The sequence below is a fragment of the Nannobrachium achirus genome (genome assembly GCF_963921795.1).
Source record: "Nannobrachium achirus genome assembly, chromosome: 2".
NCBI classification, from domain to species: Eukaryota; Metazoa; Chordata; class Actinopteri; order Myctophiformes; family Myctophidae; genus Nannobrachium; species Nannobrachium achirus.
The window spans coordinates 39,501,244-39,516,574 of record NC_137811.1 but is presented as its reverse complement, the minus strand read 5'-3'; the positions used below and the strand labels follow the sequence as shown (position 1 = coordinate 39,516,574).

Here is a 15,331-nt window from a genome sequence, read left to right as displayed (position 1 = left end):
TCTGTCTGACAGGGTGTCGTGGATCAAAAGCATTGTTGTAGTGGTTGCCAAAGAAAGCATGGATCTGATGATGGACATCGCACAGCGCTTTCAGCACAGGAAGATCAGAGTTGTGCAAGGCGGCTCTACTCGCCACAGGTCCATATTCAGTGGTATCCATGCCCTCAGTGAGGGCGAGAATGGAATGGCTCCTCTCAATCCAAAGGTGGTCATCATTCATGATGCTGTACGGCCATTTGTGGAGGAGGACTTTCTCTACAAGATAGCCATGGCTGCCAAAGAACAAGGGGTGGGTATAATCTGCATGTGTTTGCTTTTTTAAGTCCTTTTTAACTTGTGTCTCCCTGGGCCCCTGAGAGACACAAGTTAAGTCAGGGCAATGTTATATGAGATACATAAAGTGGTTCCTGTGTAGATAAGCCGAAAAGCTATTCTGTTAAAGCTCATCACAAGATGAGCTGCTGTACGCACTACGCAGACAGCCCATAACTTTCATCTTATTTGGAAAAAAAACAAGCATTCTCATTTTATAGTTGTGTAAGGTAAATAGAAACATGTTTTCTCTAAACAGGTTATTTGATTAACAAAATGAATTAGATAAATTTCTTGGTGATCAATAAATATTTTGATTATGTCTATTGATGACTAAACCACACACTCTCTCAAGACATATTCTCGTAACGGCAGATGCTGTCAGCGGACTCAGCACCACTGCCCGTAAACATGAAGCAATGTTATTGTTAATAGGAATAAACACACAGGAGGTTGAATATGAAAGTCAGACAACCTCATATCAGCAGGCTTTCTGCACTATCTGTGGAAAGCCTGGTTTCTATTCAAAATAAAACAATTGTTTCCTCTTTAGGTAGTTGTTGAGTTATTTTCCAAGTACATTTGCAAATACCTGGAATTTAACCAGTGAGATCCAGTCTAGAGTCTGCCTACTCCAAAAAATCTGATTCTGCTTTATGCTGCATTGTTATAGTTCCCCCAAATGCAGACTCAAGTAGCCTAGTTTTAGCCTGGCATTGATTGACAGCCAGACAGTCTGGCCAATGCCAGGCTAGCTTAGTCTCACTTATTGTCTCAATAATAATGAGACATGGACATAACAAAAACGTATTCCAAGAAGTACTTGAAGAAACCTGCCGGATTCATGAGATTACATCTTGGTCAGAACATTAACACTGTGGCACAACTGGAATTGTGTTTTATTATTATTATTATTAAGTGTGCAGGCTCTGGACCGGATATGCAAAATGTCAAAAGCGAATCAGTCCCAGTCTAGTCAGACAATAGACAATGTTCCTTGCGGCTCTGATAAAGTATCTTTATATTGGCTGTTGTATCTGAGTGACATATACATTGCTCCCAAAGGTTGCTTTTAATCCATGGAAGATAGATGGAAGGCATTTGGGAAGCGGCCTTCATATAGCTGCCCTGAAGAAAAGAGACACAGATTAGTTTCCAAAATGATTCATAGGCTGAACCTCACTAAAAGACGTGAGAAAACATTGAATGCATGGCTAGCCTAGAAGGTTGCGAGTAAAACCATGGCTCTTTGACAAGCGGCAAACATTTATGGTGTGTCTCTGAGGCCCTCCCTATGTGTGCGCAGGGGCGTCACAGGGGGCGGAAGTGGTACTGAGTTACTAGGGCCCAAGGTGGAGGGGCCTGGAATTATTTTATACTTTAGCAAGTGCAGCGCTGCGAGCTTGTAGATCTGCTATTTTTGGAAAGTTGAGAAAATTTGTGCAAATCTTTGAATATAATTTGTTTTTTAAGCGAACATTTGTAACTAAAATTTAGCTTCTGGGTGGTCCCTGGAATAAATATTTTGAGATGGGGGTTCCGTGTTTTGGGGGTCCTTCACATGAAAAGGTTTGAGCACCACTGATGTAGAAACATAGGTTTTTCAAAAAAACTTAGAAGGATTTAGAAGACATATATAGAATCAGGTCAAAAACATTCAAAGCCATTTTTCAAAAATAGCAGATCTACAAGCTTGCAGCACAGCACTCGGTAGTTAAAGCACAAAATAATGCGTTCCCAGTCTAAATGGGTTAAACCCCCTCCCCCTATGAAGAACATTCATGGGGGGCCCGCAGTGAATCCTTGTACCCAGGGCCCAGAATTTGGTGCGACACCCCTGTGTGTGCGTCTGTGTGTGTGATGTGTAACAAACTCGCAGCGCCGCGTCTGGTCTTCATTATCTTGCCAGTATTCCCCATCCATGATAGAATGGCCTTCTCCACCAAAGAGCAGCAGATTAATTTAGATTTTTAACAACGCAGTATAACATGCAGAGCACAGTGTTTGCTTTCTTTTCATTTTGTGAGCCACTTTGCCCACACCACCTCACTGGCTGTGTTTACGTTTGGCCCTGAAGAAGATGGCCTCTCTAGTCATGTGCCATGGTCACTCAGATGGAAATATTATTACACAAATATTTGCGACCGTTATGTCGCAGTTTAGTATCAAAACCTCCACCGTCCGTCCGTCCGTCGGTCACACGTCACACGTCACACCTTTGTTTGTGTACGGTCTGATGTCATACTGATGTCAGCAGTGTGATGTCATACTGATGTCAGCAGCTATGTCTCTATATATGGAGTTATATGTTGTTCGTGTCCAAATATGGGGCTTGTGAGGTCAGACTTAGTGAGATTCGTCAGTTATCTCCATATATGGAGGGAGAACCAGCTTATGAGCCGATGAGTTGAGAGTCGAGAGTCGAGATCCTGCTTGCATCTAATCTGTCGGTAGATAATGCCGGTCTTATATAAGGGTCATTTGTGTACGGTGTGATGTCATACTGATGTCAGCAGTGTGATGTCATACTGATGTCAGCAGCTATGTCTCTATATATGGAGTTATATGTTGTTCGTGTCCAAATATGGGGCTTGTGAGGTCAGACTTAGTGAGATTCGTCGGTTATATTTGTGGAGCTTATCTCCCGATTAGGGAGTCTTACTGGTTGTATGTTGAGAATTTCCAAGCTTTGTTGGTTAAAAATGGAGTTCATGTTAAATTGTTAGGATTAGGAACAATTTGATGATCGAGGGCCATCTATCAACCTGGCTGTATTGGTATCTCACTCCATCCTCCATCAGTAACAGTTTTGGAAGGCAGAAAATGACTATACCTTTAATTCCTCCTTATTTTCACAAGGCAGCGGGAGCTATCCGACCTCTTGTGTCAACCGTGATAGCCTCTACATCGGAGGGCTACCTGGACCACTCTCTGGAGAGAGGGAAGTACCGGGCCAGTGAGATGCCCCAAGGATTCCTATATGACATAATCTATCAGGCCTATCAAAGGGTACAGTATACTCCTCTTAAAAAAAGCTAGAACACCCAAGAGGGCTTTTCTTTGTTCTTTGAGTTTATTATTATGGCTGACTTGACTGTCATATGCATAAGTAAAGAATGTCCTCAAGCGTGTTTTAATGTTTCTAATGCTTGTGTTCTGTCTGAAAATGTTTCTTGGCGTCAAGAATAAAAAGTATTGACGCAGCCACATTGATGGCTTACCAGATTCTTGGTTACCACAAGCGTAGCACATAAACTAATGTGGGAAATACCAACACAGTTGTCTTTCACTAATTATATAGCTTGGATAATTAAGCTTAGTACGTATTCACTTGGTGGTGTTTTAACCTCCCCTCGTGTAAATTTGTATTCTTTTATTTCTTAAGCCTACACTTTTAAAAGCTATTTTGGCAGACGTGATGCATGGAATCCGCCACGTTGCCATTTTGGAATATTGGCGGTGCTATGCGAAGAGGCTTCCCAAATATTTTGGACAACATTACTCTTTAAAGATGTTTAATGGTGGAGCTGTTTATTGAACATTTGGTTCCTAAAGTTGATACCGCAACATTGATACCCATGCCAGCAAAGTGATCTTCACTTACTGACAGGGAGAAAGAAAACAGAGTACCCAATACTACAGCATGTACAAATCGTGCACCATTCCTGCGGGTTTGTAGTGCTAACGCTCGGTGTCAAATAATTACTTTAAAAGGTCTCTCCAATCGTATGAAATGACAGATGGATTGAGATTTATGCTTGGAAAATAATAGTGCAGCACACTGTCCCTATGACAAAGGACTCTATGGTTCTCATACATCACATCAGGCTTTACAGTTCTTCATTGTTCAGCAGATGTGCCAGAACCTGCAGGGTTTCACGCTGAAGAGTTTGCGGTATGGGTGCTATCATTTTCACCATGCCTCGATTATGTCTGGGAAAAAATGACACATTAATATACTTTGGCACACTGTAGCAAGTTGGTCTGCTGAACAAAAGCGAGCAAAGTCTTAACTCTGTAAAGAACATGGACCGTACAGTGAAATAGAGACAATTTAACGTGGATACCTGGACAATTGAAAACCATCTCTCTATTGCTGCAAACTAAATTGATTCTTATCTTATCTCAATGCCGGACGATGTCACTTGAATCCTTCGGAATCTTGCCATATTTATTTTTCAAATACTTAAGTGCTTTACTGTTTCAACCTTGACTCAAAGATGGTGACATCGATGCAAGTGTTTTTGAAGGACACAGGAAGCCTTGAGCTAAGAGCTCAATGCCTCCCAATTGGAGCCGCCTTTGTCTGCAGTTATTTTTATTCTTGGAACATGCTGATTTCAGATTACTTAGGAGCCATGTTGGTTTTGGCACGGGCATTTTCAGAAAACGAGCTCAAATTCATTCTGTGGTCGGTGTCAAGGCAAGTCAAGTTACAAAAATGAAGACAAATTTGTGGAGATGTTTCGGTAAGCGGTGGTGTGAGAAAGGGAGGCGTAGGGGGCACTGAGAACATGCCCCCTCCTCCCCATTACTTCTCCCCTCTTCAGTCTGTCAAAAATGGGGAAAGTGTAAGGTGTCTGTCAGGTTAGCACTGTAGGACATGTCCATGAAAAATCTGCAGAGCTGCACCTATATGCAGTTTGACATCCATTGAGTCTGGTTAGAACTTAGGGCTGAAAAGACAAAGGAGAAGACACTTAATCCAGTCCCAGTGAGCGCTTTTGTATGAGGAGAAAATACTTAAGGTTAAATTACCACAGGAGGAAGACCATATATCTCCCATAATTCCTCTTGCTCATTTCATGGTTCCTGAGAAAATAAAATACCCCCACTCTTTTATAGCCCAATAAAATATTACCCTATATCTAATCCTTCAGGTAGCGTGATTTGCCTTTGTAGTTCTGACTATCTTAAACCCTATGAGCTCATCGCCTCAATCCAAACGTCCGTGTGATCTTTAAATAGGGGCAATCTGACTCCAGACAAGTTTTCCTGCATCTCCCGGGTGAAAACCCTCTTAATAAACCGTTGTCACATTCAGCGGTTTTCTCGCCTAATACCATTTTATTTGTCCTTTCCAATACAACATTTACGAAACTACAGAACGTGGATGTGGTTCTTATTGTCAACTTTTGTCAATGTCTCTTGTCTCTGTCCTTTAGTGCAATGAATCAGACTTTGAGTTTGGCACTGAGTGCCTCCATCTGGCTTTGCAATACTGTGGCACCAATGCCAAGCTCATCGAGGGCCCGGCAGCACTATGGAAGGTGAGCGAGCCTGGGGCCCAGGTTTGGGGACAGGGTATCTGGTGACATTGTCCTAACACAGCTGTATTAGTGGTTTATCATATAGGGACAAAGAAAGCTCACATGTCAAAGGTTAAGATTGGCAGCTGAAGAGCACAAACCCATATGTTTAAAGTTGTATCAAGACTTACTTTTTTATTATTAGTTTTGAAAGCACATGTATTGCAGTGTTCTGTACGCTGTGTCCAAACTAGGAATGTAATGTTAAACCAAGCTGATTTGTCCTCTAGGTGACCTACAAACGAGATCTGGCTGCTGCAGAGTCCATTATCAAAGGTATGTTCCTTTATACATTTACCATTACATCACACTACAGGGTCTATACAGTATATAGTTGCAGACCTGAAGTACATGACTACATGAATGAAGGCTGGTGCGTCTCAGACAGGTTAAATGGTCAGAAATGAGCAATGTGAGAATCTTTAGACATTTTTTTTGTCTCTTTTGAGACACTCTGGGGTTAGAATTGGGTTGAATAGACTACAGTGAAGCAGTAGATGATCTGATCATTGTATTCCAAGGAAGCCTGCTTTGTAGTATTGTTTAAGTTGGTTAGAATGAGATGGGCGTACGCAGTCTATGAATGCTACTTTGAACAAGTCAGGACAAGACAGACTGCACAGTTAGAGAAATGCACATAAACACAGTCCTGTATTTTACCTCCGTGAGCACCTGGACCCAAAATTACCTACTTGATGATGACATGAAGTGCACAATGATTATGCCCAGAGTTTGTTTGGTGAATGAATTCATTGTCTGTCCTGAATAAATGGCAAAGATATTCTTGTCATTTAATGTGAGAGAATCTGCATTCATTCATTCATTAGGACAATATCATTCATGAGAAGCAGCGATGTGTGTTTACAAATAGTCTATAATATTTGTGTGTGTATATATATATATATACTGTATACACACACACACACACACACACACACACACACACACACACACACACACACACACACACACACACACACACAGAGATATGAGAGAGTCTAAAGAAAGCATCCAAAGAATTGTCGAAGTAATTCCATACACAATTGAGTAATGTATGTTCAAAGATAAAAGCCTTTTACCTGGGCACTTCAAAGTAAGACTTCCTCAGAGTCAGAGATTCTGTCTAAATGTCAGTCAGTCACCCCTGCAAGAAACGTACAGACTTAATGAGCGCTTTGTTGTCTTACTTTGGGTTGCCTGTCTGAAGTGACACGGTAGAAAGTTTTTACTTAATATACTGTCCTTTACTGTTGAGCACCTAAAGCCCTTTCATTCGGAACTTGGCCAAAGTGCTTTGGGTTTCACTAGGTACTATGGGCCCTATTTTTGTCCATAGCTTACCCCTTATTCCTAAACTCTTTCTTACTATTTTTAAAAACATTTTAAATACCGGTAGTTCAAATAGCTTATCTACAAGCTCTCAACGTGTCCATGTAGATCGGCTATTTGAAGTTTTTCAAAATTGTAAAAAAGGCTAGGGATAAGGGGTAATGGATGAAAATATAGGTCTATATGTTCAAACATCCTGTATTTCATTCACCAGTTTATATAGTATAGTGGAAAAACATGTTAAACCTATATTTTTCCAGTATGGGGTATACGTGTTTGCACACCCACGCGCATGCATTTTTAATATCAGTCTTTTGATTTGCACAAATTAATCAAAGTTAAGTCCCAATGGATAATTGCTTTATTTAATTTTTTAATTCTTCGTTTTTGATATGAATAATTTACATGGCTTCCTAATGGCATGCTAATGGTTTGCAGCCAACCGTTCATCTGTTTCTTTCCTTCAGAGTCTCTGTCCCGGTTGGCCTGTGTTATCACAGGTGGGTCCGCACAGGCTACAACACTGGCCAATGCACTGCACAAGACTTTGGGAACTTTGGACATGGTAGGCTGCATGACGACTACAGTGATTGTGATGATGACCGTGATCATGTTATGTCGATTATATTGATGATAATGATGATGACATGATTGCTAAAAGCTTCATGAGTTCACCATATGTGCACTACATCTCCTTCATCCCCCTGTCTTCGATTCTCTACCTCCGATCTCCCGCAGCGAAATACTCTGTGTTGATTTAACTCTTGAGAGTGTAAAAATGGACCCATAAGGGTCTCAGAGTTGAATTAACTTTGAGGATTTTCACTGTGCATGTGCAGTGTGCACGCCACTTGGGTGGCCTGGTGGTGAGACTTGCTATCTGCGGTCAGACCTCTAATGGAGCCTGTCTGGGACATCCATGCACTCTTCCTTCTCTTAGCCTCGATCCTCCTACTTCTCCATCTCCTCCCTTGCTTCTTCCACTCCCCCTCAACCTTCACCTCTCACTCCCCTGCATGAGGGAAAGCAGATGGCACTCATCTGTGCTGTGCCATGGGAATTCCGTTGATTAATTGAGTGTTTAGTGATGACTGTCCCCCACCCAAACCCCAAACCTCTCCTCCACAGCCCAGTCGGAGATGATGAGCTCCCATTTTCCCATACTGTCCAACATAATCTACACCTATGGACAACAAGTCCTCTTGTTATAGAACATTTTAACATACGTAATATTTCAACAAGACGTACAGGATGTAGAATAATCCATGTTATTTAACATCCTGTGGCGTCTCCCATGTTGCATTCCGTTGACCTGCTTCACTCTGATTCAAGTAGTAAATGGTCTACTTTTTTTTTCTTCTTTTTAGATATTCTTTTTTGCCTTTATTAATAGTATAGTAGGTAGACAGGAAAGGGGGAGAGAGATGCAGCAAAGGCGTCGGGATCCGGATTCGAACCAGCGACGCACAGTCGGGAATCAAAGCCCAAAGTACGTGGTATGCGCCTGAACCACTAGGTCAGTGGGCGCCCCAATAGTGCCTTTATACAAAGAGTTTTACAATGTGCCGCCGCTCTACTTTTAACTCCTGAGCCACTGTCCGATACAAACTTTCAAGGATGACCTTAGGCTCTCATATCAGCTCCATGTGGCGTTGTGGGTACCAAGATGTTTTTCCTAATGTAATCCTAGCGTAAACATACTCCCCGGGTGTAGCAGTTGACAGAGGGTGGGGCGAGGGCGGGGAAAAGGATGCCGCATGACGTTGTTTCCATGTTCCGCTACGAACCAAACATCTCATCCTCCTTTCAACCCGCTCCAAGTCCTTCATCAGCGGGTGTGATACATGGGGATTTTGCTGTCTCAATGCTGGACTGGGCCCCAGAGACGGATTGGTGTCCGTTGGCGGCCTCCTTGGAGCGGCTGATTGGAACCATTCCCGCCCTGCGCTCAGGTGGCTGTCGGCCGTGTTTTCCGGTGTGCACGTGTCTGGGCCCAGTTACATCCTTTTCAGGGGTTTGGGGAAGCGGCAGGAAGGGAGGAGAGATGAAAGGCGAGTGGAAGAAGCGGAAGATGAGGAATTAGCTTTGTCCCTGTGCCATTAAATGAATCCAATACAGGAGGGATAAGCGAGGTAGGGCTGCCCGAGCTGGGTGGAATGGTTTGAATACGGTGTTGTGTGTATGCAGGTGGAGGATTTGGCTGTGTGTGTGTGTGCGCGCGCGTGCGTGTGTGTGTATATATAAATATTAGGAGATTGTTTCAGCAGGATGTGACCTGAGAATGGGAAATTTAAGCAACAAAACAAGGTTTTGCCTTTTAGGGCTGCAAACATAAATGAAAATATATCAAACCACAATAATGAACACAAGAGGCATTACGTTAGCTTTGTTTTTCAATTTGCTGATGCAACAAGGTCTCATGTTTTTCTTCAAGATCCCCTGGTCTGCAAATTAAAAAAAGAAAAAAAAAAGAAAAAGATAACTGAGCCCAACCGCATCAATTGTTTCAAACAGTTTACTGAGAAAGATATAATGTGGAAAATTCCTGTTGATATTATTTTCGTTGCGTTGTCCCAAAAAAATAATTACAATGTGATTACTTTACTTACTTTGGCCACATCAAGTCCTAACGTCTGTGGGCTGTTTTTAAGTTCAGCATTGAGGTCTGGGTGTTTAAGCAGAAGAGTTTGTCAGTGATAGGCATGTTTTCACAATTTGACACTATCCTACTCTTACTTTGGCCCAGTGACAGTGATGCATCCTGGCTGCAGTGCGTTTTGAACAAAGGCAAAGCTTGGGATGAGTGCATGCTTTATGAGCACATAAAGACATGCACTGAGGAAGGGAGGGTTTGATAACGACTGGCCAAATAACCTCCTCTTCAAGCCCTGCCTTATCACTAATCCTTTGAGCTTGATATATGATAGCAATCACATATTATGTCCAGATGAAAGGGAATCCTCAAACACATGTATCTAGTTACAGAGTTTTTTTTAACGATTAACCTCAGCCTATAAGAGGATCTGTCATTTGGACAGCCGGCGAGACGTATTGTTGAATGGCAACCAGGCCAGGAAGCCGATGTTTTCGTCCAACAGCCGCAGTGGCTGATCTTCCAGATTCCACGACCCGCCACAGCGTCTAGTAGAGTAGATGAACGTAACTGTCACTCAACATTTAGCAGCGTTTGGCTGGTATTTGGTGTTTGTTTACCACACCGATGGCAGCACAATCCCATGGATGAACTAGTCCAGTGGTGCTCAACGTGGCGCCAGCAAAATGAGTTAATATAGCATATTAGCATCAAAATCAGTTCACTTGACATGAAAATGTTTGAGAGCCACTGAACTAGTCCGTCTACTAAGATATTGAATCTCGTACAGAGTTGCACATGATTTAACACATGATATTTTTGTTTGAATCTGACCCATGGCTGTCACATACCATCACCTCTCTTTGCTGTCCTTTTTCACCCTATCTCCTGTGTCTAATCTAATGAAGCAAAAACATAATCAAATTTGAAATATTTCTTCTTCTTATTTCAATAACAATGTATTTTTTAACCCCACAGTTCTGCATTAGAACTACTCCAGGTCATACGTGGCGTACTGAGATATAATCTCTGCCTTTTTCTGAAAGCTAAACACATTAAAATTCATAATAGTATGATTTTATCACAGCGCTGAATACTGAAAGATTGTTTCTTTTCTGTTCCGAGAGCCAGTCGGTCCTTGAGTTTCTATGTCGTCTTGGCTCCCCAGGCCGTACCTAAATTTAAATAAACAGTCCCACTCTGGGATTTCATGCCCAACCTGGTTTAGATCACGTCAACATTTTTAAATCTTGTAAATCGACATTTTGGACAGAAATGTTTTTCTCTCTTGAAGCCATAGGCATTTATCTTTCAGGAACAATTAACCCCCCACACACATGTGTTTTCCATAACCATTCCATATTTCCAATTTCCTTTGTTATTTTAATGGCTAAAACAAACTGTATGTAAATGTCAAACTCAGACGGTAGATGTTTGTTTCTATGTTTATGTCCCGTGTGTGTGAAATGTTAGTGCTGGGGAGTAATTACAGGCAAAACAACAAAGACAGACATGGAATGGACATGGCGTGCTATCCAGTTGCCTGGCGTTACGTGTATGCCAGGGCACAATCTGAATGGAAGAATTACGAGTTAAAGTGTCCTCATCTTGGAAGCAAATAAAGCTTTTACAATCTTTGGCCGCATGTTGATCTTTGACTCAATTTGCAGTATAATGAAATTTAACTTGGCTTTCTGTTCCCAGCTTCTGCATACTTTTTTGCCAGCTCAGAAGTATAAAGATTTCACATAAGATGGTCATTTTTTTCCTAACAACCCCAGTCCTCTCCTCCCCTGCTATGAGCCTCTTGATATGTATTTCGATTTCCCTCTAATCAGAAATTGATTTATGACGGGAAAGCAGGTGGGTCTGCTTCTGAGCTAAATGATTGAATACGTGAGAGAAACAAAATGCAGAAGGCCGTTGACCCTCAAGCCCAGGAGTCATACAACTCCACATAAAGCGTTGAACACACCAGAGGACTGTGAAAGAACACATTTAAAGACTGACTTTCACAGATTACAGTTGTTGACAAGCACACTCCATCATAGAGGTGCACACAACTTGCTCAGCAAGCGAGGATAGGCCATCACAAACTACAGGATCACATCCAGATCTGTCCTTATTCCAGTTGTAAAATGCAGTCGTGTCAGCTCCAACTGGTCCAAGGCTCCAATGGAAGGCTACAGATCTGAATCCTAAACGGCTGCACACTACAAGATACTGTGTGCCAACTGTCCATGGAGATCTGCCCTATTTTGTGCAATCTTGAATATCATGCCCTGGAGAAGGCAGTTTGCTGCTGAAACGTTGGTTTCCATGTACTCTGCTCCTAAAATAAATATTGGCACTTTGGCTACAGTGTGTGCGGCCGCTTCTTTGTCTTTTAAAATACTAATATTGAGATTATTCTGCCGTCAGCCGGCACCACTACAAGTACCCGGTGTGCGTAGTATCCTCCTGCACTATCTTGAATATATCAGTCATCATGGCTCAGGGTTATAATATGATTAAATCCTCATGTGTCCTCATAGCATGAGATCATTTAGGCAGAGGCTGCACACTGGCTCATGCTCCCAAAGTTAAGTTAATGTATTTCCACCAAGGTGACGTTTTGAGCATCTTAGCTCTTCCTCCGAGCTAAGACGCAATGATCCAGAGGACTCATCTATTTTAATGGGTTCTGTCCAGCACCTGCGATTTTTACGTATTCAGATTAACTTTATTGCATAGATGACTGATGGCTGGCTACATGAAGTCTGTTGATCTACAGGATTTCATTTTCTTTACACGAGACGATGTGACCTGCAGAATACGTGCTAAGAAAGTCCTGTTTTTAACCTATGAATGCTCCACCTTACAGGACGTGGATGTTATCCCGGACATGACAGGAGAGAACATCAATCATCTGTCAAACCAGTGGAACTTCATTCAGATTTCTGTGAGTTTTGAATTCAAGGACACATTTCCCAGAAGTTACATGATGTTTTCCTCAAGATCTGTACATTAAGTATGTAGACATTTGTAGTGTAGGCCTTTTTTGTCCCTAGTATTTTTTATTTTATAGCATACACCTCCCACTCTTTTGATCTATGCAGGTGAGCTGTCATTCAATATCTCTGGTGGGGGCCGTAGTGAGATCTTTGGAGGAGATGAATCAAGCCCTCCTCTACCCAGTGGTTGTCATTTGGGTGAGTTCACACAATGCGTGTATTTAAAGGGATATTTCACTTTCAAAAAAACTTTTGCTTGATTCAATATTTAGATATTTTATGTAAATGTTATCAGGCCTTCCTCCTGCAGGGCCCCTCCCCATACACACCCATTGTACTTTCAAACTCCATTTTAACCATGATGAATGACTCATACTACCCTCCTAATATGTGTGCAGGCCGTGTTTTTTCGATAACTTTTTTCATTTATTTTTACTAACTTTTTATTGTATTAATTATTTTCCATTTTCCCAAAGAATTATTAAAAATAAATGAAAAAGGTTATCAAAAAGGCACGGCCTGCTCACGTATTAGGAGGTTAGTGGGCCTGATAACATTTACATTAAATATCTAAATATTGAATCAAGCAAATTAAAAACTGTTCATGGTGTTCTTAAAAGCCTGATTAGACAATAAAATGATCCAACGTTTTTTTTTTTTTTTTTTTTTTTTTTTTAAGTGAAATATCCCTTTAATCGAATAATTGAAAAGCACTTAACTTTTTATATCAATGAATCGATGTGATAAAATTCTAATAGATGTTTTGTAATCTACAAAATCTGAATGTCCCTACTTTATACTTTGATGTAGAACGGTACCGTGCAAAATAGCTAATCCACAAGCTCACAACGAATCTCTACGCATTGTGATGTTGTAGTTATGTCACATTGGAACTGAAATTAAATACTTATAGAAAAGTTCCAGGGTGTTACGATAATGTCAGTCTGGGAAGGCCACTCTCGGTAGTGTCTCCAATTAATTCTAATCACAGTTTGATCACTGTAAATACCATGTTGCATGACTCCAACTCTGCCTTTAGTTAGCTGTGCTAGCTTTTCATTCAAGCCCTGAACCCACACGTGCACTCTCAGATTCAGAACAGTCCGTCAGAGAAAGTCCTCTCTATCCTGTTGGCATAAAAATATTTACAGTACATATCAGTGGTTCTCAATGTGGAGTCGGGTATCCAAGCGAAATAATTGATTTTCACCGCCATTATTGCATGTACAAGTAAATACAACTAGCGAACGTAATTACTATTTTGATTAGAGTTGTACTGTTATCTCTATACCTACGGTACACAGACAGTAAAGGAATTATGCACTAAATCAGTGGTTCTCAACCTTTTCAGGCCGCGACCCCCAAAATAATCATATTTTAACTGGGGACCCCCCCACCCTGAAGAGCACTAAGAGTTGAGGCATTACATTTTGTATAACATGGTTCTGTTGTGAATATAGCTGCTTGCTCACAACGCTGTAAGCATGTAGATCTGCTATTTTCACAATTTCTACCTCTAATATTTGACAATTTGGCCAATGTTTAATTTGTCATTTTAGAAGTATTAAAAAGTCCTCAAATTGTCACTTTAGAAATGAGCAGATACCCTCTATACACTTAAACTTTATGTTGGTTTGTTTACTGTTGAGAGAGAAAACAGTGTTGCACATTAAGTTAATCATCCGGGGACCCCCAAAAAGTAATTTGGCGACCCCCCTGGGGGTCCCGACCCACAGGTTGAGAACCCCTGCACTAAATGACAGACCATATCAGACCAAATTATGTCAATGAAAAGTGTTCTCTCAGAATGTGATCACAAAGATCACATGGTGGTCATTCCGAAACAGGAAACGGCCTTCCGCAAACCGTTGCCACACAATTGGAAGCACACATTGTCTAGAATGTAGCATTACAATTTCCATTCACTGGAAAAAACGGCACTAATTAGAAACACTATTTAGAAAGATTGTCCACTGACATTTTGTCTCATTCCACCATCTCTCTATTTTGTGAACCATTTCAGCAGTTGGACCCCATACAATTCCTGTTACCCCATACAATACCTGTTTATATATAAATAACCTTATTTACTCAGTCAGGCAATGTGTAAACAATACAAAAAAAAAAACGTATATATTTATTTAAGATTCAAAGCTGAAAGAGCATTTTCAAGGAGGTTTTATTAAAATAAAGTTGAAGGAACACCATAGCACAGACATATCAGCTTTTTTCCCTCTATGCCAGAAGATAAACAGTATTTTCCAAAAATTGCCAATATACATGATTGTAGATCTGTAGATTTTCACCAAATGATTGCCCCAGAATAGGGACGGGTTTGTGCCGCTAAGACACCGTTGAGCATATCTCACTATCATTTCCCACACTTTGAATGAACTTTTCTTTGCATGTTTATGAATACAGACATCTGGCACAAGACAGATCCAGTTTCCTTGAGGTACATGCACTACACGGTCAGTCAACCTTTATTTTCCGCTCGTAAAAACGTCACCTATAGTCCACCTCGGGTCCCTTGAGGAGCTTATAGTCGCTACTTAGAAACCCTATGCCTCCCAGGGGACCACCACAGCTCAGCCGCACTAGAGCCTAAACTATGCTTTGTCGTACGTCGCTTGCCAAAAGCAAGATTTTCAAGCAAAAATATTATAAAAGCAACGAAAGCAACGTATTTGCTGAGCCACACGGCAACATGGAGCGTGCAGAAGGACAATTAAAACAACCTGATTAACCACATGCATCCCTATTTTGGTGAGAACATTCTATTTTCCTCATAAGAG

The 15,331-nt window shown here is 41.2% G+C and overlaps 1 protein-coding gene across 1 annotated transcript in view; it reads left to right on the top strand.

Annotated features, from left to right (window-relative positions):
- crppa (CDP-L-ribitol pyrophosphorylase A) overlaps positions 1-15,331 on the top strand; it is a 51,456-nt gene that overhangs the window by 1,194 nt on the left and 34,931 nt on the right. Inside the window, exons 2-8 of the mRNA XM_080746338.1 lie at positions 13-289; positions 3,172-3,321; positions 5,478-5,582; positions 5,852-5,897; positions 7,418-7,515; positions 12,407-12,484; positions 12,642-12,734. Coding sequence (XP_080602464.1) covers positions 13-289; positions 3,172-3,321; positions 5,478-5,582; positions 5,852-5,897; positions 7,418-7,515; positions 12,407-12,484; positions 12,642-12,734 — 847 coding nt within the window. The remainder of the gene's footprint in view (positions 1-12; positions 290-3,171; positions 3,322-5,477; positions 5,583-5,851; positions 5,898-7,417; positions 7,516-12,406; positions 12,485-12,641; positions 12,735-15,331) is intronic.